The sequence below is a fragment of the Eleutherodactylus coqui genome, chromosome 13, assembly GCF_035609145.1.
Source record: "Eleutherodactylus coqui strain aEleCoq1 chromosome 13, aEleCoq1.hap1, whole genome shotgun sequence".
NCBI lineage: Eukaryota > Metazoa > Chordata > Amphibia > Anura > Eleutherodactylidae > Eleutherodactylus > Eleutherodactylus coqui.
Window position 1 is genome coordinate 36,196,977 of NC_089849.1, and position 25,646 is coordinate 36,222,622.

Sequence of the window (25,646 nt, forward strand, 5' to 3'; positions counted from 1 at the left end):
AAAATCACAAGAATGGGAACATTTCTACATATCCAGGGAGAGATTTAGTATTGATGCTAAGATACATAAAATTTGAGAGTCAATAAATTCTTAAAATGCTGCATATGGTATAAGTCGTCCTTACCCCTCCTTATGTGACACCAGAATTAAGAACATCGATTTGTGGTTGTTTGACGCAAGGAATGACTTCTCCAGTATTGTGCAACAAGACTCCTTTATTTTCTAGAAAATGTTGAGGTAGGTGAAAAAGGTATCTAAAATACATACTCAAGTTTGATGACTTCCATTTACACCATTTTTTGGAGCATTTTGCATTGTCTGACTGTCTTCTGGGATTAGCGGAGTCCTGATCTAAGGACAGTGTGTGTGCTGGCTATTGGGACGGTAGTAAATTTTGGGGATGACTTTGGTACTTTAGACCCCATCCTCTTATAAATGTTTAACCATTGAAAAAAAGGGGCTAGTATTCCTCAGGTATACTGTATGTATGTATGTCAGCTTCTCCCTGTTGTCCACAGCGACTGATAGCACAGTACAATAGATATGTTCCCCATTTGTTGTTCAATGTTGTATTTCACAGCAAATAATGTGTACCTGAATTTTCAGATATGTTCTCTAAGTATAACTGTTCAGAATAAGTTGCCACTATTTATGGCCAGAACATGACTTTTATCCTGTATTTATCACCATTTTCCCCCTCTGCAGCCTGTATATCTGGTTTTCAGTTCTCTGCAGGGTGGAGATTGCTGCTATACTGTTTTCTATGTACTACATATGGAGAAAACTGCAGATTTTGCTCCATATCTCTCTTTAGCATACATGTAAGAGGGGTTCTTGCTTGTTGCATATTTTCTGGGTTTGACAGAATATATCATGGTGATTGTTACTTAAGAGTGGGAGAAAGCGCTGCGGTCGGGTCTCTAAGCAAGATTAGGAAGTGCACGTGGAGTCTGCTAGCTCAGTGTGTGAGAGGAGACATAAAAGGAAAAGAACAGCAATGCTGTTGGTCAAGGAGCAGAGGATACTCCCCAGAGCAGTTGTGTGTATAACCCGGCAGCTCTTTAGGCACGCAATTCTTAAAAAGAGAGAAGCACAACCTGCTGGCAAAGCCAGAAAAAGACCGTGAAAGTGTTACCACTCGGAGGCTTAAACTACTGCGCTCCCCTTACCACGTGTTCTCACAGGTATTTTCACAGCCAGCTGAAGTTGCATTTACTCTGACCGTAAAAACGGTTTAAAAAAAGGATTTTTTTGAACAACGAATCCTCACAGGCAGGTTCCCAATAGACTATAATTTCTGCCAAACGGGCCTAATCATATTCCAGCCATTAGGAAGGACTAAAAGCATTGGCTGTGTTCCGCAAACTAGAAAGTAGTTATTGTTGATAACATATTCTTGTTGTTAAAGTTTGGAAGCATTGATAATGTTGTCCCATCAGTATACCAGCTCTGGTTGTCTCCTTTGAGTACCAGCAACTCCTTGGGCTCACTTTGCCACTAGACCCATGATTAATCCGGTGTGGCCGAATCTGGGCCATGAAGGCCTATTGGTGCCCCCTTATGTTTATGTGGACTGGGAAACATTAGTGACTCTCTGTGATCTGGGCCTAACACTACCTGAACTTCCCTCCACGGCTCCAGTGGTTGCTACCCCTTTGGAGCTGGGGGAAAACCTTTGCCTGAACCAGATCCCCAATTGATACACACACAAGTAGCATCCTCCGCATGGGAGGACACTAGAGAAGCACTGAACAGTGTAGATGTTATTGTAGTAGCTGTAACACAGTAAATTACTCACCATTAGCTTCAGCAGCTACATCTGTGAGAGTCCCTAATTTATTTTCCTCCTCCTCCACCTCGCTATAGATGTCTATGGGCAGCATGAGTCAAGGCCTTTCCATCCTGTTATTTCTGTTAGTATAGATGGGTATTACATAACCAGCAGATTGAAATGAAGGGAGCCCCCTACTGGCCAGTACTTCAGAGGGATTTTCAGCACAAAAACACCATTTTAGGTAAATAAAGTGATTGGCACTTTTGCTAGTTTTCGCAGTGGCTATCCCAAGTTGTTTGAAGAGTCAGTGACTATTTTAATCGTTATTGTACCCATAACCGTATGGTCTAACTAATTACTGAAAAAGAAAAAGTGCAGATTACATGAGTGACAATGTATCACTCTTTGTAACTGCTCCATTCACGGCATACAGGCTGCCGCAAGTGCTGCCGAATTTTGCCTATTGCTTCTGCAGGCCAACAGTGGGAAACTAACTTCTGTGGTCTTATTGTTGGTGGAATTGTAAGGAAGGAGATAGATAGATAGATATTTAATATAGTCTATAACACCAGAGAATTGGTCGATTCTCTAGTATACGGTTGCAGGAAAGAACTCCTGTCCCCTGCGGACCGCAGCTCTGACATGTGGAGATGGAGGAGGGAATGTATTAATGCATGCGGTGACCTGTTTCTCTCCTCATCTTAGAAAGTCCCAGTGATTTCCCGGTTAAGCATTTTGTGGCTTCGGCGGCAGCTTGGCGTTCAGCATTCACACTGTGTTAGTATTTGATTGTGAAGGGTTTGATGCCGTCTCTTTCAGTGTGCCGGTGACTCATCGTTACAAGAGGCCTCCAGACTGTGGAATCATCATCTGACTTTATAGCCCATAGGGTTTAGTTAGGAGGGTGGAGGAACCTTTATACCCTCTCTGGAGAGTTTAACCGTTTGCCACATTTGATTCCTGAGAAGGATTTCATCTTTATTCTCCTCGCAGGCTATATGCATTTCCAGCACCATCTGTCTACATATTTAATCAGTCAGTAGATCTTTGTGTGAAAAAAAAAATATTAACCATCTTCCGAGACATAACTTTTTTTTTGTATGCAAGTTTATCCATTTTTCTTTTTCAAGTAAATGGCTGCCTTGGAACATCTGAAATATCAGGCGTGCCCGTTGTTAGTGTATCCCGTCAGCTGTGTACCGAGGGGGTTGCATATATGATAAGACATGACTGTTGACTCATACGGTCTCTCCTTGTGCGTGATCTTGCAGAAGAAAGAATTCTGGTATTCCTGGGAAGTGTGCCGTATTCTCAGCTAGAAGCATTGCTTCAAGGGAAAAGTACGCTTCTCACAGAGGCACCACATGCTTGCTCACAGGGTGTCCCTGCGGGTGTGTATGGTTGTCTGCGCTCCGCCATATGGCACAGCCCCAGTCGTCAGGAGAATATAGGTTTAGTAGACTTCGTAAAAGCATTGAAACATAAGGTGTTCGCTGCAAATGCGGCACCGCTGAGCTGGTTAACGTTGAACGAGTGAGTTTGTCATCAGGATGTCACAATTTAAAGGGGTTTGCCACCCCAATTTTGTTTTGTGTGACCCTCCACAGAAGCTTACAACACAGTACTAGTGATCAAATACGTTCCTCAACTTTTTTTTGGCTCCATGACTTACCTCTTCCTAGTATATCACTGTTGCAGCTTTGAGTCAGGAAAGGTATAAGAACTACCGTAGAATTGCATGAGTGAGAAAAACAAATTGACATAGTTTTTAGTCTGCAAACTCTTGAAATACTCTTGTAGAAAGCCGGAACAAAGAACATTTTCTTCTGGTCATCTCAGCTGGGAAATAGCTAATAGTGTGGCTGTGGTTTAGTAGTACTCAGCTGTTCCCGTAACTTCTATAAACCTCAATGGAAAGAGACGCGCAAGTGAAGAAGAACCCTAGACAGGGTCCTCAGGGAGATTTGTGAGACTCACCGTAGGGGAAATCACTGGGACTGGCCGTTAAACATGACTCCTTGGGATCATTAGCGGGAAGTGCTGGGCAAAGTCGCAGGCCTTGCCTGGTATTCAGCAACAGGTTGCTACACCGGAGTATACAGACCACATTGTTGGGTTTGCTAAACGCAACTTTGGTACCCATACTGCCTGTTGCTAAAAGAATGCAGTATCCTTTTTCCGTCACTCAAGCTTCCAGCATTGGGCTTTGTGAGCAGATGATACAAAGTCTTTAGCAACAAGCAGTTCTTAGTACAAACACGTTGCTTGGTATACTGCTCGGTTTGAGATTCATTCTGTTAACACTCGGCTCCTAAAAATCATGGCAACCCTCAGGAGTAACACGCTTTCCCTTCTGCCTGAATCAATATCTGCTGCTTTGCCATCTTTACTTCCGTGGCTACATGGAACTTATTATCTCGGTAGTTGTCTATTGACAGGAGATGCCTCCTCCTGGGCTCACACCCTACATCATCGCCCCATCAGCAATGATTACATGAAAATGATTAAACATTTCCTTATCAATACCAAAGCCTTCATAATGGACTTGAATACACCAACACTGGACGGCAGTCCAGGGGTCACATTTCCGGTACTGAAATAAAAAGTTCCATCAAACTGCAAGGTCCATCAGAAGCCAGTTACACAAGTGCGGTCACCTTTCCATCGCTCACAATTTGTAAAAATGATCGTTGACAACCACATCGAATCGGTGAACATGGGTTACGCAACTTCTTTGCTTTGTATAGGTGTAGGTTTTGAGGTAGGACACATATGTATCAGGTATTATGACATGTCCTACGAATTTTCGATAAATACATGAAAAAGGCAATTCGTCTTTCTGCTGCCCATAGATTGGAGATGCTGTTGGAACTTGACTACAGAGGACACTCACTGCATTAGGTACAGATGGCATGTGACATTTTTTGATCAGTAACGTGGTACCATGTAAGGGCCGTGTCACGATCTACTGCCCTCTCCTCTGCACAAGAGAAGGCAACATTTGTCAGTAATGGGTAAATGTCAAAACTGACTGCAGGTAGATTGTTGGTGCCCGGACGTGTGGTGCCAGTATTTCTGAAACGGTTACACTTGTTGGCTGTTCTCTAACCATGAAATCAAGAGTTCACCAAGACTGGATGAACCGTGGACAGACATTCGACAGAAGGTCATTTAGTGGCAGGTCGCTTGTGATTGATCCAAGAGCTGAGTGTCTGATGGCACTTTTGGTATCTTGGTACCGATAGGCCACAGTGGATCAACTGACCCAGACGTACAACAACAAGAAAGTTAGACAAATTTCCACAACGCCCATGCAGTGTACCTTATGTCAACTGGGCTTCAATAATCAAAGACTAACAAATGTGCCCGATTACCCTGTGTCAAGTGCCAGCAACGTCTCGCATAGGCCCCAAGAAAGACATCAGTGAACCTTGGACACATGGCAGAAGGTCATCTGGAGTGACGAGTCCCATTTTCTGCTCAACCGTATGGATGACTGGGTCTGTATTTGGCGTAAACAGCATGAAGCCGCATCTGATAGATGCTCCGTTGGGATTCAACAGTGGTGGTATCATGGTCTAGGGAGCATTTTCCTGGCATGGCCAAGACTGTTGGTCATCATACCACAGGCTTTGAATGGTGAACACTACAGGAACCTATTAGCTGACCATCTGCACCCAAGTCTTCAGGAAGCCTTCCCCGACCACAGCATCGTCTATCAACAGGACAACGCTCTGTATCATCAAGCTTGGATCACTAGGGAGTGGTTGGAGGAATACAACAATGAATTCTTCTGAGGTGGCCCCCACCCACACTCACAGGGCTATAACCCTATTGAACACGTTTGGGATATGCTAGAAAGGGCTGCGAGATCTGCTCCGGAGCTGCTGCAGTAGGCATGGGTTGAGTATGGTGAATGTTGGCCACCTTGTAGAAATCCGTTCCCTGACTTTGAAAACCATAATCATCCAAAAAGGTGGGCCAATCCGTTTTAGAGTAGGTGTTCCCACTATAGTGATCATTTAGTATAGTTCAGAGGTAGCCACAGATCATCTAATGCCTAAAATGTGACAGAGGAAAGAAGGATCTGACAGATTGGATTTTAACCTGTCCACTCCTTTTATCCCCTGCGAATGGAGACTGCTTCATTATGTATTCTAGGAACAGTGGGCATGGGTAGAAATCTCTCATAAATATTCATAAGCTGACATTTTGATAGACAGATGAAATTCAGGAGGCTTGCTGTGTCCTTTTTAAAGAAAAATAATCTACACGTAATGCCGGATGTATGTGCTTGATATACTATACCGTCCCCCGGCAGATGTGCCTCCTGAGGTCAGTGCTGGGAGACCACATTTTAATTATGTGTGGTTGATGGATGGGAGGAATGAACAATCCTTTATGGTTTTAGCTATGATCAGGGTCATTGTCCTAGAAGACAACTGCTCTGGTTGTCGCAAAACCTTGATGTGGCAGCAAACATTTGAGCCTAGGAATCCATATTGTGCCTCCGAACGGCATTTGTTTCTGCCGCACCTGTAATGTTTAGATATAGAAATTTTGGCAAGAAATCCGCCATTGGTGAAAGATCTAGGGTAGCGCTTACCCGACTCTACAGCCCTTTTACATCCCATTTTCTTCCCATGTGGCACTCCTTCCAACTATTTCCCCATTTTCTATATAAGCAGAGAATCTAAAGATGTTTATAGAAAGCTATCAATATCCATTTCTCTATTAATAGAGAGTGTCTATCATTACACAATTACTTTTCCTCAGTCTTCCTTTATGTCTCTTTCCTTCTCTTGTGCCTCCACTGCAGCCAGCGTTCTTCTCCCGCCAGCCAGTAATTACACTGATTATCCTAATTACTGTGTGTGCGCAGAGAATGGATGTATCAAGTATACACAAGAATTCAGTATGTTCCTTCAGACTTAAGTAGCATGCTATTAACCCCATCTCCTTGTCGGAAGCTTGGCGTCTCAGGTAAAGTTACCAGAAAAATATGTAAGCTCATTAAAGGCAAGATGATCAGGGCCGTTCTTAGTAATCGGGGCGGCTGGAGATGCACTGATGACACCACCAGTTAGGAGTTCATCCATGGTGCGATGGATGAGAATGCTGGGGGTCAAGCCAATAACTTATGGGAGGGCTAGGAGCCTCCCATAAATAGGATTTTGTGATGTAGAATAAGTCTACAGTTTCGGAACCGTACTTGGGCGGGTGAGTGTTACAAAAACATGGAATCCAAATAATTTCTAGACAATACGTACGACACGAGTGTTAATTATCTCATTGTAAAGCGGAAGGACCGATGTACTCAACCAGAGACTGACCTTGGCATGTCGCAGTCGGGGGATGCAATGGCTCTGCCATCTTGAAGTACTGAAATTAGTGTAGCTGTGGACTCCAGTGGGCTATCACATTGTGTGAGGTGTCGTTTGATTCGTCTCGATGAGCTCTACACGGATACAGCAAAGAAAAAGCAAAATAGTGAACATTTTAGAAAATTGTGGTGTGAAGCGCAAAAAGCTTTTGCAAAATGCTGCGACATATGGCAAACAAATGGCTTCAAAATGATCGAAAACGCAATTGAGAGGATAGAACGGCTCATGAAAATTACAAAAAGTCTAAAATCACTAATGTCGAACGTCAAAAAGGCTTATCGGGAGCATTTCAAAGTTGGGGGGGGGGGGGATTAGCTTGTTTTCTGGTTTTATTACAGGAGCAGTTTTCCAGGTCTGCTCTACATAGACTACATCCTAAGGGCATATCACATTTAGGGATGGTTTCAGACAGGTGAGAAAATCGCGCAATTTTTGCGTGATGTGAGAGTTAGTAAAAAAGCAGATTATGAAACCAATTATCTACAATGGTTGCTTTCCCTTCTGCAATGTTTTCACTGATGCGATATTGAGAGAACAAAAAAAAAACACAGCTTGCTTTATCTTTCTGCGATGTGCGATTTTCTTTTTTTGTTAATCTCCCAAGTTTCAGTATGGAGCCTGCTTTTTATTGCATCACAGCGCACAAACTCGCGTTGCAATTTTAACATAAAAAAAAAGCGGTAAAATTGTGCGATTAAAAATGTGCGAGAAAAAGAAGCGCTGACCCTCAAGAATTGCGGGGAAAAGTCAATTTTCTCGCAGCGAAACGCAATTGCCTATGTGAAACTAGCCTTCAGCTACATCCACACATGGTGTTTTTGCTGTGTTCATAAACCATAGCGAAAACACCCGTTAAAAACCGTGATTTTTTTAAAAACCGCCTGCAATACTTGGAATACACATGTGTTTTGTAAATGCAGTTTTGTTTTGTTTTTTCCTGCGGTTCACAACTGCAGCACGTGTGAACATAGCCTAGAGGTGCATTTAAACACACAGATGATCGATCAAAATTTACCAGAAACGGACAGTTTTGAGCGATGATTCTGCATAGGTACTAATGGGCTAAATCAGCCCTTTAGTACTTCATTGCATGTATTTAGAGAACAGTGAATGTTCTGTTCTCTAAATACATCACTATTGTTCTCCAGTGGGACAGCGGCTGTTAACAGCTGTTAAAGAATGTTATCAGCACTGCCCGCGGAGAGCTCAGCGTGCGGTCCGTCTACTCAGCAACAATGGATTTCATGCGGACCTGAACTCAGCGATGGGCGAAAAGTGCACAGTAAGTGCACGATGGGCGCACATTTACACATAACGATTAGCACTCAAAAGATGGCTTTTAAGTGATAATTGGTGTGTAAAAGGGCCTTTACTTTGTTCATACAGACCTGGTCCTCCTTTCACTGATGAGCTACTAGTCCTTGTAGGTACACCACGGACAAAACATAAGCCAAGCATTAGGCATCAAAGCGTTTTAATGGGCTCCTCAAAAGAGAGAGGGATCCCCTCTGATCCTCGGCGTTTGCACCCAACATACCATAATGCTTCAACTTTACCTAGTGTCACTCAAAAGAGAAAATATTAGAATGTTGCAGCTCACCTGTGGTGAGCACTGCTGCCAATCACCGGCCTGATGCACAGACAGTGGGCCCCAATCAGGGGATCCCTGCCCATCGACTACTAATAAACTATCCATAGGATAGATCATCAGTAGAGATGAGCGAGCATGCTTGTCCGAGCTTGATGCTCGTTTGAGTTGTAGCATACTCGATGGTGCTCGTTACTCAAGCGAGCACCACGCAGTGTTCGAGAACATTTTATGGCCCCTCCCCGCTTTACCACTTCCTGCAGGTTCCGCTGTTTTACCGGTCAGGCATGCCCAGTGCCGTCATATTCTGTAATGACAACGCAATTTGTAAAGTCATGAATGCAAACTTATCAGTAACCCGCAACGGATTTCAGTTCAGTTAGACGATTTAGATGGACATTTGTAATAATAGCAATAAACGGAAAATTTGGAAAATTGTGCCCTGTCTCTTGAATACATCTTTAAAGGGGACCGAAGGCCTGGAGTTGTTCACACAACTTGCACTGGTTGTACTGGAGTGGCGGACATCAAATGAGGGGTGTAATCTAAGATTCAGTATTCGCTGACCCCCCTTCCTTAGTGCATCTACAGGCCAGGAATTTCCTTAATCCGTGGTTGGCGAGCAGAGCATCATGGGAGTATACAGCAATACTTTCCGGTTATGAATATTTGATACCCTGCTTATAATAGCCACAAATGAATGTTCAGCGTGATGAATACTGAAAGGGAAGCAGCAGCATGAAACGTGACTGCGCTGCCTCCGGTCTCTCGCTTGTCAGAACGGTTTAGAAAATCACTTTTCCGTTTTATCTCTCGGCCTACAACAGTCAAAGTTCTGATCGAGTTCATCGTTCTAACGAGCTATACGTTACATTAGATGTTTAGTATAATCTGCAGCTAGCAGTTTTAGTTGCCACTAAAGCAGAGGAATACGACCTCTGTGCCATCATTGCGGTTTACTGCGCCGTCCTTCAAGCAATATGCATGGCTTCATGATCGGTGGGGATGCCATCTGATTTTGATAGAACGCAGAGCTGCTTTTCCCTTTTTTGTTCCTCAAGTCAGTGGCACGGCTGAGCAGTTGAGAGCGACGCTCTGCAGGGAAAGCTTAGAAAGAGACGCAGCTGTAAATCAGACCCAGAGTCGGACCACCACCGATCATAAGGTGATAGTGTAGTCTAGCGATGGGAAACCTCTGAACTCTTTCCCTATTTGTCTTCTCCGAAGAACTGAAACAAAATGTTGTACATTGTATTTAGTTTGTTCTTGATGGATCCTAATATTTAGGAATGTTGTCACTTTACAAGGAATTAATACAATGTAACAAACATATACTTATGGGCTTTAGGCTTTCTTCACAAGGGCGACACGGCATCACAGTGATATTGCATTGATACTGCGTTTTATCACGGCAATACTGCGATTTTAATGACGCCACAAAGTTGCACGTGGTGCTACAAAGTTGCGCGACTTTGTAGCACCACTTGCGAGGATTTTTGGGGTGGAGGGCCTAAAACGTAAGCCCTACCCCGAAAAAAAGCCCTAGCTGCACTGAAAAAAAAAGTATATATCAGCTAGAAGCGCTCACCAGTGCTGCTGCAGCTTCCTTCAGGTCCACGCAACTGTTCTGGCCGGGAATCGAAAAATCCACGCCTCCTGGAAGCACTGCCTCTGATTGGTTGACGCTTAGCTATTCAGAAAAGAAAAAAAGCTCAGCACTACCCAATGGAAATATATCCCAATAGAAATGTATAGGTGCACATTAAACCATGGCTGCAACATACAGTAGAAGCAGAAACCAAAAATGGCAACAACACGCAAAATGAACTTACTATCAGAGGTATACATACTTTTATAATCAATACTCTAACCACATTAAATAATGCAAGGTTCTTGGTATATAATTTAAAACATAAGCCCTACCCCCCAAAAAAGCCCTAGCTGCAGTAAAAAAAAAAAGGATACATCAGCTAGAAGAGCTCACCAGTGCTGCTGCAGCTTCCTCCAGGTCCCCGCAACTGTTCTTCATCTCTTCTGGCCAGGGATTGAAAAATCCACGCTTCCTGGAAGCACTGCCTCTGATTGGCTGACGCTTAGCCAATCAGAGCCAGCACTCGATGAACCAATCACAGCCATTCATCAAGTGCTGGCTCTGATTGGCTAAGTGTCAGTCAATTAGAGACAGTGCTTCCAGGAGGCGGGGATTTTTCAATCCCCGGCAAGAAGAGATGAAGAAGAACAGTGCCTGGACCCAGGGAGAAGCTGCAGCGACGCCAGACAGCATTTCTAAGGTGATGTATACTTTTTTTCGTTTAGGGCTTTGACAGTAGGATTTCTTAATGTCAAAGTTGAATCGCATCACACAAAAACCTCATTTGCATGCGATGCCACAGTGAGGAAGGCTCCATAGGGAAATATGGGCTACAAAACCTCGCTTGTCACGTGTATATCGCGCAGCTGGTGAGGTTTTGGACTAGTAATGTCGCGTGCTACAAAACATCGCAAATGTGAAAGAACCCATAGGAAAGCATGGGCTTCACATACATGCGATTTATGGCATTGTCCCATCACGAGAAAATTGCGCGACTTGATTGCCCGTGTGAAGGAGGCCTTATGCACATATTACGTGTTAATTACAGACAGAAGCCTACATCTGAGAGAAGTCCTCCAACCTTTGGCCCTACAACTCCCCCATCTATGGACTTGTAAGATCCTCTTCCAAAAGGAGCCACTACTTGGTGCAGATCACGTGTTAAACACAAGGCCCACTGCCTTGTGTTATGTGGCCCGCGGTGTGCCGACGCCACTCATCACTGCAGCAATTACCAGCTGTAGTGCCGCAGCTCCCCACTGGTAATTGCGCTGTTACCGCTGATCCTGGCGCACACTGACGTCAATGTGCAGCCAGGATCCTCCTCCCGAGTCCCCTGCTCTTCAGTTCTGCAGGAGAGGACACGTGCCGGGCTACACACTGATGTCAGTGTGCATCCGGGCTCAGCGCGATGAGACGGGGAGCGGCGCTGACAGAAAAGAGGAGGTAAGTATACAGGTTAGGGGGGGGGGGGGAACTATTATTACTGAGGATGGGCTTATTACTACTTAGGGGGGCTTATTATTGAGTGGGGGCTTGCTATTATTACTGGGGGGGGGGTTATTATTAATGAGGGGGGGTTATTATTATTACTACTGAGGGGGGGCTTATTATTATTACTGAGGGGGGCTTATTATTACTACTGAGAGGGGGGTTATTATTAATGAGGGGGGGTTATTATTATTATTACTACTACTGAGGGGGGGCTTATTATTATTACTGAGGGGGGCTTATTATTACTGAGGGGGGCTTATTACTGAGAGGGGCTTATTATTACTGAGGGGGTTTAATGTTTCTATGGGGGTATTACTACTAAGGGGGTTAATATTAGTAATTGGGCCACTGTGGGTGTCATTATTTTTACTGGGGCCACTATCAGGGTCCCTATTAGGGCTCGTTCACACGAGTGTAATTGTCTTTCGGTCGCACAAATACACTGCGTATTTGCACAATCGAAAATCGCTTATGCCTAAATTTGCGTACACAAAAAGGAATGCAGATGGGCCCACTGAGATGGTGCGCAAATATACAGTGTATACATAGGTTTCCTGCACATTCACCACGTATTTGCGCAGCCCATTCACTTCAATCGCCTATTGGGGTGCGTCGTACGTAACAAAATAGGTCATGCTGTGTGAAAATATACATGTGAATGAACTCATTGAAATCAATGGCTTTTATTCACTGCATTTTATGTATGTAAATACGCTTGTGTGAACGAGCCCTTACTATACAGTCTTAGGCCCCCTGTCCAGAGGCGGAAATTCCGTGGTGGGATTTCCCGCAGAATTTCCGCCCGTGGAAGCTGCCATAGGATTTGCGTTAGAAAACGCAATCCTAGGCAGACGGCTGCGGTTTGTCCACATGAAATCTCGCGCGGAAAACAAAGCGCTGCATGCTCTATTACTGTGCGGGGCTCGCAGAGGCCCGCACAGAAATGTCACTCCCCGGCCACTGGCTCTGCTCTGCGCCGGCTGGCTGGCACATCACAGAGCCGCGCGAGCAGGTGAGTGCTGCGCTGGTCCCTGCAGGGGCTTGGGTCGGGATCTGACCCGGCCATCTGCAGGCGGCCTTACAATCGGCCCTTTGAAGGTCACCATAAGCCTGATGTGGCCCTTGGTGAAAATGAGTTTGACAACCCTGGTGTAGATGATGCCTTTGAGCCAGGGACAGAGTTGGACACTGACCCTTAGATTTCTTTGTCCCTCTGATCAGCTATTGCAGAGTTGGATATGCCTCTGTTGTGCTTAGGAGATAATTAAACCACATCTTCAAGAACAAAAAAGAGACAGTATGCAAAAAAGGCTAAATAGAAAAACTCACCAATGTTAAAGTAATATCACAGTGAGAAGAAGTTATTGAAGTTCTGAGAATTTACTGGCCAAGAGACCCCAGCAACACACAGACCAGCAGGGTATGGCATTGTCTGTGGCTCACCCCTCAGCTCTTTCATTTATAATATAGGTAAGCACTATGGACCAATCATGAAAATAGAGATTAACTAAATATGCATGTATTAGTGAAAAATATCACCGGATATAAAAAGGTACAAATTTGGTTCTGGAAGCTTATATAACTAGGTTTTACTACGCATGCATGTGATGGATCTTTAACCAGAATGGAGCATCTGTATAAGCCCCCTCTTGATCCGATGTAACCTTGGTACTTTGTTCTTACGGTACGATCTTGCACTGCAGTTCCCCACAGCCCTCTCTTCTGAGTATCGCCCTTGAATATGTCTAAAGTGCAATGCTAGAAAATAGAGAATCATTAACATGACTGGCGCATTGTGATAACTCGATTTACAGCCTTGTAGTACATTGTAATTTAGTTATCATAATGCGTTAAATGTCAAGTTAATATCAACTAAAACTGTACATACACTCATTGTCAAAGAAAATCCCGGTCGGAATTCAATTAAACTTTCTGTGTGATTGTAACATTGCTATAAGTGAGTGATTACTATATCGGAGCAAAACGAACATTTATTACAGAAAATTGACCCCTTAAAAGAAGGCTCTAGTACCCTGTTATACCAGCTGTAGCTTGGATACAAGATGTGATACGGGTGGGCATGGAGGCTCTAATACCCTGTTATACCAGCTGTAGCTTGGATACAAGATGTGATACAGGCGGACATGGAGGCTCTAGTACCCTGTTGTACCGCCTCTAGCTTGGATACAAGATGTGGTACGGGTGGGCATGGAGGCTCTAGTACCCTGTTGTACCGCCTCTAGCTTGGATACAAGATGTGGTACGGGTGGGCATGGAGGCTCTAGTACCCTGTTGTACCGCCTCTAGCTTGGATACAAGATGTGATATGGGCAGGCATCGAGGCTTACAGGTTCAGTTTGGTATCCTATGGAATATCGCTCCACATTTGCTGTAACTGAACCTCTAGATCATGCAAACCTCATAGGCTGTCCAAGTTGGTCGCATACATGTTCTATCAGTGATAAATCTGACGACCGGGCAGCCACAGAAGTGTGGCAATGTTGTGGAGGCTCCTGTGACACCCTTGCTGTGTTCGCCAGAGTATTATCCTGCTTGAAAATGCCTCTTGGAAGCCGCCATGAGAGGAACACATGTGGCTGCAGAATGTCCTGAACATATCACTGAGCTCGTGACGATGGCTCCCAGCCCATCACACCAATACTGGGGGCAGTGCATCCGTCAACAGCAAAGGTAGAATTGAGGCGCTCACCCCTAGATCGAACACGCCCGTCATCAGTGTCCAAACTAAACCTGGATTTGTCTCGGAAGACAACTTGGTTCTACTCCATAGCAGTCCAGTTTCTTTGTTCACGACACCACTGCGAACAAAAGCGATGGTGGATGGGTTCTGTAATGCCAGAAGTCCTTCAACCAAGCACCTTGAAATGTTTCAGACAGACACAGGGGGCCTGTAATGATGGACCCTGTCTCTGGCTGGCAGACAAAGAAACAGAACTGCTTGTGCTAATCAGACGATTCTCTCTACTGGTGGTCTACAAACGGCATCCTGAGTCCGATCACCTTGTGTGCGTACCCTCATGCATCCACAGTCCTAACAGTCTGGTCAGAAGGACCTAGGTGGCGGACAATCTGTCGATACAACCAACTAGCTTCTCCTATCCCAATAATGCGCCCCCTCTCAAACTCTGTTAACTGGACCAAATCTCTTCAATTCCATCGTAGAGGCATCTAGTGGCCAACAAGCTCTACACAACGGAAGAAAAGGTCACTACACACAAGGAGCCTCTGAGAGCCTTTTATAAGCCAAGGGGAACCACTTTTAGGGCCTCAGGTGACAAGACCGTTCATCTAATCACCACAACTCATCATTTGTAGATCTGCCTGAGATGGAATTTTACAAATAAAATCACATACTTTTTTTTGCTGCCTGGAAACCATCAAAAAGCCAGCTAGCTGCTGCTAACCATCTGATGGCATCTTCTACTTTAGCTTTGAATCTCCTGTAACAGAAATGTTACAGAATACATGGAACAATGCATGACGGGAAGATCTGACGCTCCTTGTGATAAACACTTCAGTAACCTGGAGTGCTAGTACACTATGACAGCCGCTACCATCTCCTTTGGCGATGAGTTAAGCATCCAACAACCCCTCCCAACCCAGCGTTGTCTCTACCAGTTAATCACATACCTCCATCTATTTATAGTGCCGCTCCACGTAATTCCCATAGACTCATTGCATGAGAGATTCGCTCTCTCCCTTTGCCAAGTCTCATTGTTCTGTCACAGCCGGAGCACTAGGCAAAGAGTAGTGTCTTCATCCTGCCACAATCTGCTCCCAGATGGATACTTTAAAGGAACACTAAATGTAAAAAAAATGTACCAAAAATAAGTATCCAATTCCCAGCATTTCCTTTTCCTTTCTACTAACCCCATCTTATCTCATACAACAAATTAAACTGAGAAATCTATTAAAGAAATCTTCCCTATGTCCCAGGAGATCATGGGTTGGAAAGGGTATAATTTCTCCTTAGGGAGAGCACCTAGTAGGTGTGAGGAGACTTATAAGGCCGTGCATGCTCCTCTGGGAAATTTATGCAAATGGGAAGTTTGAATGATGCCTCTACAGCGCCATCTATTGTAAGGCAGCATTGCTGCAAGTCAATGTCAGACCTTTTTACAAGCCTTGTAACAATGACTTAGAATGTAAGCCAAAGCCAGAATCTTTTCCTGAAGGACAACCATGCACAAACAGACTTACCTGATTGAGTGGCGACTCACACAGCTCTGAAAGTGCATTCGGTAATGCAAGCGGCTCCTGTCCATCAGTGCTGGCGATGATGGTGATCTGGATGAAGACAACAGAGCTTCGATCAGCGCCCAACTAGGGACCCTGGAGAGGAAAGTATGAACTTTTCAGGAGTTCCAGAGGAAACTACTAGTCCTATAGCAAAATACTTTGCCATTTGGCTTGCTGTGGTAAAATTTAGAGGTTCATACTGACCTCTGCCGATTCCCTGGTTTGTGCCGATCGGAGTTCTGTTGTCTTCATCCAGATCCCAGTGGACCAGCCATGTCCCCTTCCCTTGTGTCTGGCTGTAAAGGTGGTCGTACACATTAAATCAATATTGGCCAGACTCACCATCGTTGAATGAAACTGGCAGGATCGGCCAACCATGTAATTTGTACGGTTGTGGAAGAGATCAGCGAGAGATTAACCCTTGTGGTCTGTGCAGGATTTCTACAACACTGTTTCAGGAACATGCAGAACATTTTACAGTTTGACTAATATTGGGGGCGAGATAATATCCAGTCTGCTTGTATTATTAATTTCTAGTTTAGTGCTCCTTGAGGATGGAATCATACATTAAGTTTTTGAGCGAAAGCCAGAAGCTCATTCTGGAGATATGCAAATCTAAAAGAAAAACTTGTACTTTTTCTTCCTCCTGGATCCTCTTTTGGATTTAGCCCAAAAACTGCATCAAAAACTAGATTGTGTTTCCAGTCTTTTATCCCTTATCCATTGAATATGAGAAAAAAGACTAAATAGGGGTCCAACTCCTGGAACCACTGAACTACCCCCCCTCCCGAATGTGGCATGTGGAGCATGCATGACAATCGCTCCATTCATTGCTTATGGAGATAACGGAGCGATACACTTGGCTTTCTCTGTCAGGTCTATGGAACGGAATGCGGTAGTGGTTAAGTATGCACACAACCGCTCTAATCCCTAGGGCAGGGGTGTCAAACTCATTTTCACGGATGGGCACATCAACATTCTGGTTGCCTTTGAAGAGCCGTTTATAAGGGCTCATTCACACGGGTGGATTTGCTCTCCATATTACGTGTGTATTTTTTAATTCAACTTGTTTTTATTGAAAAGTTTTCCTTAACAATTGCACAAAGCTTTCCTTCGCATACAAGTTACATGACAATAACCCTATGTTCAAGGCAATTGTAATAGAGGTTATGTTCCGGGGGATTCATGACATATGCCCATCAAACAGTCCTCTGAGATTCTGGAACTGTGTCGGTCATAGGTTGCCAACCTGTATTGTATGGAAGAAAAGAGGGGGAAAAAGGGGGAAGGAGAAAAGTTGAAAGGGAGGGAGGAACGAGAGGTGGGGGTGGCACCGGGGGATGGTTTAAGAGAGAGGATATGTTCCCATTTCATAGCCTCTCCGGGGGGTTATGTCTGTTCTGTGGTAGTGTTGTAGGTTCATCGCGACATATCTGGTCAAAGGGAGGGAGCGTAGGCTATATTTTACTGCTTTCAGTAGTTGCGATACTGCCAGTTCAGGTAGATCTGTGGTCCATTTAGAGAGTGCTGTTTTGGAGGCTTCGTGGTTCATTTGTGGCAGAGTTTAGTCATTTGTTTACGTGCGTTAGTGGGATGTTTTAATTGGGACTGGTTTGACCATAGTCATTCGCTCGGAGGTATTTTCAACAATACTTTGTTCACAGAGCTCCTCGCTGTAGGTACGGGAAAAAGGTTATGGGGGCTTGCGGGTACTTGGCTTGTAGTTCTCCTATCGATAGTACTTCATGCGTGTTTTTGTGTAGTTAGCACCCAACTTTGGTTATTCCTCCCCTGTGCCCAGATCGGAATTCTCTGTGCAATGTATTAGTCTGAAAGTGTGGGTTGTTCATCAGTGTTAGATATGGGGAGAAGTTTGGGTGTAGAGAGGTGGCCCTACAAAGTTTCTGCCATGCCTTCCATGTAGACATCAGTAGGGGGTTGTCCCCATGGTCTTTCGGGATTGATTGGTATGTAGGAAGTTGGGAAGAGCCATCTGAGGGATGAGCTTCTGTTCTATTTTTGTATAGAATATACAGATGTTTGTTGTAGCCAATCTATGGTTATCCTGGTTATCGCCGCGACGTGGGAATTCCACCATTTTGAACAAGTGACATCTGCCTATATATGAGAGAGGGAGTTTCCGCCATTTTAAGAGGGTTTGTCGCAATGCTGTTATGTACGGTTTTATGTTGGCCTTGTATATTTCATGGTATTTCCTTAGTATGCGGACCCAGAGGTATGTGATGAGCCGTATGCACCATTGGAAGGGGTTCTGGTGGGTCCATTTTGGGGTGTGTGAACCCCTTAGTAAAGATGCTTCCATCTTCCCCAGGTTAAGAGTGTATCCTGACAGCGGACCCAGTTCCTTCAGATCTCTGAGAATTTCTGGGAGCGCGTTAGCTGGGTCTCTGATGCAAATTAGTACATCATCTGCAAAGGCACTTAGCGAGATGTTTGGGTGGTATGTGGGAGGAGATGCTGATGGTGAACGTGGTTGAAGGTTGAACAGTAAGAGGTCTAAAAATAAGTTAAAAAGAAGGGGCGACAGTGGACAACCCTGTCTGGTTCCCCGGAACATGTCTATTGGTTGTGTGTTGTGTCCGTTTATTGAGGTGTTACTTGTGTATTTTTTATGCGCGTAATATAGGCAGTTTAATCCCCATTGATATGCATTGGGTTTATTCAAAATGTGATTGATCCCAGTAAGAGAAACCAAGTAATCTGGTAGATATGATACCTTTTAATGGCGAACAGAAATACATTATATTATTATGAGTTTTTGAACCTCTCTTCCTTAGGCATAATGAAATAGATCCGAAGAGGCATGCATTATATATATATATATATATATATATTACACACACGTATACACATACTTATAACAAGGCACAGACATGAATGTGATTAATTTGCACTTAAAAGAATACCACAACAGGAGTAGATAAATAAATACTTAAATTGTTCACTGATAAAGATGTGAAGGTTTTATGGTCCCTGAATTAATGTTAGGGGGTCACCAAGGATCAGTCTTATCTGTGCTATAGATTTCTCATACTTCCCATTCAGCATGAATCCTCTTGAAGAATTTAACCCTGTGTTGACAGTGTCAAAAGTTGGTATGAATTTGTACTTCGAAATTCTTCTATGGTTTTGTGATTTGAAATACAAGTTTATCTACTCACCCTGTTGTGGTATTCTGTGCCATGCCTGTGCCTTGTCATAAGTATGTGTGTGTGTATATATATATATATATTATATTATATTATTTCATTACGCCTGAGGAAGAACCCTGAGAAGTTTGAAAGCTCGCTATGACATCATGTATATTTGTTATCCATTAAAAGGTATCATATCTACGAGATTACTTGGTTTCTCTTACTGAGAACAATCACATTTTGCTCTACTGGCTAACACCGTACCAAACTTTTTTCATTATACCTAATGAATATTCAAACATGCATTTTTCACGCGTGTATCGTACACGTTTAAAGAAAAAAAAAAATTGCAACGTCTTATTTTGGTCCGTATTGCAGACTGAAATTGCCTATAGGATACACTGCATATTTAAGCATGAAGCACGAGAAATCTGTGGAACCTTCTTGCGTTTTTTTTGCATGTGAAAAACGCAGTGAATATGCATGCAAAACAGAAATGCAAGAAGGTGCATACACGGCGAGTACGCACAGGTTTCAGTCCATGAAACATTGCGTATTTCATGGACCAAAACGGCACATGCCCGTTTGAATGAGCCCTCAATGTAACTACTCCTTAACACGGCTATGGTGCTCTCTGCACTATAATAGGTGTTTCTCTGCTTCCACCTCTTGAGCACTGAGCTTCCTACCTTGAAGGGTGGCTATTATGCCCAGGTCGGGCTGTCAGATGTGCCGCCAACCTGCGAGTCATTGAATAGAGCCATGTGAAGGTGCGGGACGGGGCTCAGAATCCAAGATCACACTTGCCCCCTACGCTGGCACCGCTTTCCCTGCCAAGCACTGGGTGCGTTCTCCAGGGAAAATGGAAAACCTGTCCTGTGTTCGGGCCTAGTCAAAGGCCACATACAATGGCGTCACGGGCTAAATTCGGCCTATGGGCATTGAGTTTGCCACATGTGCCTTACGGGAACACTGAGTGCGCTGTTCTCATGATTCTTGGAGGTCCCGGCCCTCATTCATTTCTCATCTATCCTGGGAATAGATGCATAAAACTGACCATATACTTGTTAGGACGCTAGCAGCACATGTGTTCCGAGTGCCCCCCGAATCTTGGTTTGCCGTCCGGGTGTCATTTCAGCCTGTGGCTTTCTGAAAGTCCCCTAGGCTGCCATAAGTGAATGCCTGTGACTCCACTTAATAGAACACTGGTCATTACAGTATACTGCAATACTATATTATTCCATTATACTGTATAAACGATCAGACAACCGTAAGTTCAAGTCCGACCCTAAGGGCCCTTTTATTCTGAATGATAATCATTCATATTCTCCCTGGATTGTGATTTTTTTTATATTTTTTTTTGCTGGGCTCACCCAGTCTTCAAGAAAAAAAAAATGGATAAAATTGTAAGCACCCCAGAATGGTACAAAAAAAACTGCAGATCACCTTGCAAAAAACAAGCCTTAATCAACATCATTCATGGGGAAGGAAAATAAAAACCCTTTAAAAAATTTTTTTACTTTCTGTTGTCATCTTTGACCCCATAAAAAAGTTTAGTACAATATAAAAAGTAAAATTGGTATCGCCATAATCATACCGACGCCACAGAATAAAGCAAACATGTAATTTTTACTGCACCATTGTTTTAAAAGCAAACCGCCCCTAAAATGGCACTATTGCGTATTTTTTTCAATTTCTCTCCACTTACAATTTTTCTAAAGTCTCCAAATACATTATATATAAAATGGTACCAATGAAAATTACAACTGTAAATAAGGCGTTCAAAAAATAGGAGAGATGTTTTTTTTTTTGTTGTTTGTTTTTTAAACCCCCTCTATATGATGTACATTTCCATCATGCAGCTTCGGGGTATGTATGAAGAGAGATCGCGAGGCGACCTCTCTTCATACAGCGCCATGCAGCCGATCGCGGATATTAGCCTTTTAAATGCCCTGAACATCCTGTAGTCTGTCCCCCCCTCCCCCCTTGAGATCACAAGGAGCCGTGCGGGTATCATGGCAGCCCCGGTCCTCCTGAAAGGCCCCAGGGCTGTATCAGCAGACTGCCTATCAAACCATCCCCGTGGGATGGCTTGTTGGACTGCTTGTCAGATTGCAGTACTGCAGGAGCGATCAAAGTATTGCTAGTTTATGGTCCCCTAGGGGGGCAAAAAAAGTAAAAATCTGTTAAAAAAAAACAAAAAAAAACTTTATTGATCTATTAATAATAAAAGTTTAAATCACCCCCTTTTTTACATATCTATAATAAAAAAATCTAAATCATAAAACAAAAATACATATTTGGTATCGCTGCTTCCGTGAAAGTCCGATCTATCAAAGTAACACATTATTTAGTCGCACGGTGAACGTCATCTGAAAAAAAAAATAAAGAACACCAGAAATGCACTTTTTCAGTCACCCTATGTCCCAGAAAACAATGTAATAAAAAGCGATCAAAAAGACGTACGTATTCTGAAATGGTACCAACATTAACTACAGGATGTCTCGCAAAAAAAGAGCCCCCGCACAACTACGCCAATGGAAATAGTGGCAGAAAATAATGTAACAAAATGAAATGTCTTTGAAAAAAAAAAAAAAGTAGTACAGCAAAGAAAAAAAAAAAACTATACCAGTTTGGTATCGTAGTAATCGTACCGGACCATAGAATATAGTTATGTTATTTTTGTTGCAGTTTGTGCGCCGTAGAAACAAGACGCACCGAAAGATGGCGGAATGTGGTCTTTTTTTTTTCATTTTACTTCACTTAGAATTTTTTTTACGTTTTTCAGTACATTATATGGTACATTAAATAGTACCATTGAAAAATACAACTCGTCCTGCAAAAAAACAAGACCTCAAACAGCGGCGTCGATGGATAAATAAAGGAGTTACGATTTTTTAAAAGGGGGAGGAAAAAACGAAAATGGGAAAAAAAGGCCACGTCATTAAGGGGTTAAAGTGGCGCACTCAGACCAGTTATTTAAAAAGGTGAAGAAAAATACATTCGTAGCTGGTAATGCCGTCACTCGGGCCTTGTGGTGACGTGAATGGCGCCATCTCCACTGCTCCATCAGCATGATAGCAGATGTTCATAGGAAGGCTGCTCTGTAGACCAGTGGCTGAGGGATCCCATCCGCAGCTCAGCAATGTGTCCCTCCTGCAGGCATCCAGATCAGATCTGCCATGTGTGTTGATGCGTGACTGCCCTGCGCACTTCCCCACCGCTCCGAGGCGGACACTTTCATGATGTGTCATTCGAATCGTCAAACTGTTTTCCTTCCTGTATTTTGTTGCAGTTCCTCGCCGACTAGAATGGTTCACATCTACATTTGTCAGGTTTAATCTAAAGGCATGTGGCCATATTTCCGTCCATATGCGGTCAGTGCAATTCTGCTGACAGCACACAGCCCTATTATTTCCTATAAGGCTATAGCAACTTACGCAGTGCGCCTCCAGCCTTACTTTTATATATCATGGGGTTTAGTGACACGGGCATGCAGGGCAGGATGTGTATGTTTAATTCTTAACGGATTATCAAATGCAGATCATTGTATATTGGACAGATTTTTATTTTTAGAGTACCGTTCCTGAGCCCGTCTACTGGTTTCCTGTTTTTAGGGATGAGTTTTCATGAAGACCTCCATCGTATCGGTGCCAAAGAAGGACTAAAGGGAAGGAAGCTGCAGAAAGCCATGGAAAGCTTTGCCTGGAATATCACTGTCCTAAAGGTATGTGGTTCACTGCAGCCATCTAGTGTTCTATCATAATACTACAGCTGTAATCACTGCAGATCGATAACATTGGGCTCCATTTACACTGGCATCTTGACTTCAGTCGTATCACTGACAGATAATGCCACCAGTTAGGATTCTGGTATTTTTGATGACAAGATTAATGTTAAAGGCTGCACTCATTTTTCTATCAAAGATACCAAAATTCCTGATGGAAAGCGCATAGTGCAAATATGCACAACCTGAAATGGAATCGCACAGAGGGTTATGGTTTTTTAGCATTCTCACTTTGGTAAACTTTTTGTATCCAGACGGGGCACTTCTAGAACCCATCAGCAGTGTAGTTGTAGCAAGGCCCAAGGCCATCTCTGCTACACAGGAGCAGCAGTCTTAGAACTGGCATGTGGCGATTTATTAACCCTGGTACAGACTTTGCATCGGGGCCCAAGATCTTTAAGTTATGACTAGTGGTTCTTGGGGCTGGGAAGAGGAGCCGTATTTGCTCCATACATTGAATATTGTTCTCTAACTTTTAACCCCTTCTCTAGTAGCCAGCTGTTTAACCCCTCAGAGGATGTAGTCAATAGCTGCTGTTGCACCAAAGTTCCAATGGAATCTACAGCTGTGGCCAAAAGTTTTGAGACTGACATAACCTTTGGTTTTCACAAAGTTTGCTGTTTCAGTGGTTTTAGAACTTTTAGTCATAGAAACGAAGAAAACTTACAGCAGAAAAATGTCCAATCAGAAGGGGCTTCATCAGAGAAAATACTCTACAGGGATTGGACTGCAGAGGACTGGGGTAAAGTTATTTTCTCTGATGAAGTCCCCCTTCAGACTGTTTGGGACATCTGGAAGAATGATTGTCTGGAGATGAAAAGGTAAGCGCTACCACGAGTCTTCGGTCATGCCAAGAGTAAGGCCCAATGTCCACAGGCAAAATAGAATTAGTAAATTCGTGCGGGTCTCCCATAGGGAATCATTGGACTCCCACAGGTAATTAAATATCTGAGGATGTAATTTTTCCTTGGCGCGCGGATCGCACGTGCGGGAAACCACCCACAGCATGCTCCATTTTGTGCAGTTTTCCCACATGGACGGCTCCCGTTAAAGCCAATGGAAGCTGTCCGATCCCGTGGCACACCCACAGCTGTTAATTGTGCTGTGCCGCGGGAAAGCAGGACTTCATAAAAACAAGTGTGCACGGCACAAGTGCGCGGCATGCTGCCAGCATTCCAAGCACATCTGATGGGCAGGAAAAAAAAGTTCTGTCCACGATGGAGGGGAGACACGCAGCGTCCAGACAGGTGATTATTATCTATTTCTTGGCCTCATGTCTGCGGGCCAGGAGGGACCCGCTGTGGGATTCTGCACGGGGAATACCTGCGAGCCTGAATTTCCTCGTGGACATGAGGCCTTAAGCATCCTGAGACCATTCATGTGTGGGGTTGCTTTTCATCTAAGGCAGTGGGCTCACTCACAGCCTAAGAACATGGCCATGAATAAGGAGTTGTACCTAAATATCCTCCAAGAACACCTTCTCCCAACTATTCAGAAGCAATCTGGTGATAAACAATGCTTTTTCCAGCATGATGGGGCACCATGTCACAAGGCAAAAGTGATAACTAAGAGGCTCGGTGAACAAAACATCTCATTTTGTGTCCATAACTAGAAGATGAATCCCATTGAGAACCTGTGGTCAATCCTTAAAAAGCAGGTGAACAAAAAAAACACAGACATTATGATAAACTCCAAGCACCCATTAGGCAAGAATGAGTTGCCATTAGAGATGAGCGAACATACTCGCTAAGGACAATTGCTCGATCGAGCATTGTCCTTAGCAAGTATCTCCCCGCTCGGAAGAAAAGGTTTGGCTGCTGGGGCGGGTGAGAGGTGAGTTGTGGCAGTGAGCAGGGGTGAGCGGGGGGAGAGAGGGAGAGAGAGATCTCCCCTCCGTTCCTCCCCGCTCTCCCCCGCCGCCGGCAGCCGAATCTTTGCTCCGGAGTAGGCAGGTACTCGCTAAGGGCAATGCTCGATCGAGCAATTGCCCTTAGCGAGTATGCTCGCTCACCTCTAGTTGCCATCAGTCAGGATTTGGCTCAATAGTTGATATTCCGTATGCCAGGGCGAATTGCAGAAGACTTGAAAAATAAGGGCCAGCACTGTACATATTGAGTCTTTGCCTAAACTTGATCTATTTGTTAATAAAAGTTTAAAAATGTCTGAAATGCTCATAATTGTACTTCAGCATACCAAAGAAACATCTGACTAAAGGATCTGAAGCAGCAAACTTTGTGAAAAACAAAAATGTGTGTCAGTCTCAAAACTTTTGGCCACGACTGTACAGAAAGAAAGACTAAAAACAATTGTTTGGCCCTGACTTTGACACGTGGCAGTTGCTAACGACGGTCAGCGGTCAAAAACAGCTGATAATGATGGGTATGGATCGGTTTTGCCTCCTGAGCCCACTCAATACACTCTTCACAACGTATAGATCAACGTTATGCAGTCAGGAGGGAGTTAACAGGCCCATATATAGTGTGTATATAGGTGTATATAGTGGTTGTCTACTCACAACACTATTTACAAAAGTGGTTTCTGAAAAGGATGTTCACAGGGATCCGGCTACTGGAACCTCCAGTAATTAGCTGTAACCTGAGGGTTAACGGGCAG

General features: G+C 43.9%; 1 protein-coding gene and 1 long non-coding RNA gene across 2 annotated transcripts in view; one reads left to right on the forward strand and one right to left on the reverse strand.

Moving 5' to 3' along the window:
• The window catches only part of LOC136588674 (inactive phospholipase C-like protein 2), a 102,804-nt gene that overhangs the window by 73,548 nt on the left and 3,610 nt on the right, over window positions 1-25,646 (forward strand). Inside the window, exon 5 of the mRNA XM_066588073.1 lies at window positions 22,864-22,973. Within this exon, the coding sequence (XP_066444170.1) occupies window positions 22,864-22,973 (110 nt within the window). The remainder of the gene's footprint in view (window positions 1-22,863; window positions 22,974-25,646) is intronic.
• LOC136588675 (uncharacterized) lies at window positions 185-10,413 on the reverse strand. The gene is made up of 3 exons (XR_010787597.1): window positions 10,335-10,413; window positions 7,108-7,232; window positions 185-222 (listed from the first exon to the last, which is right to left on the reverse strand). It is a non-coding gene; the product is annotated as an uncharacterized lncRNA (long non-coding RNA).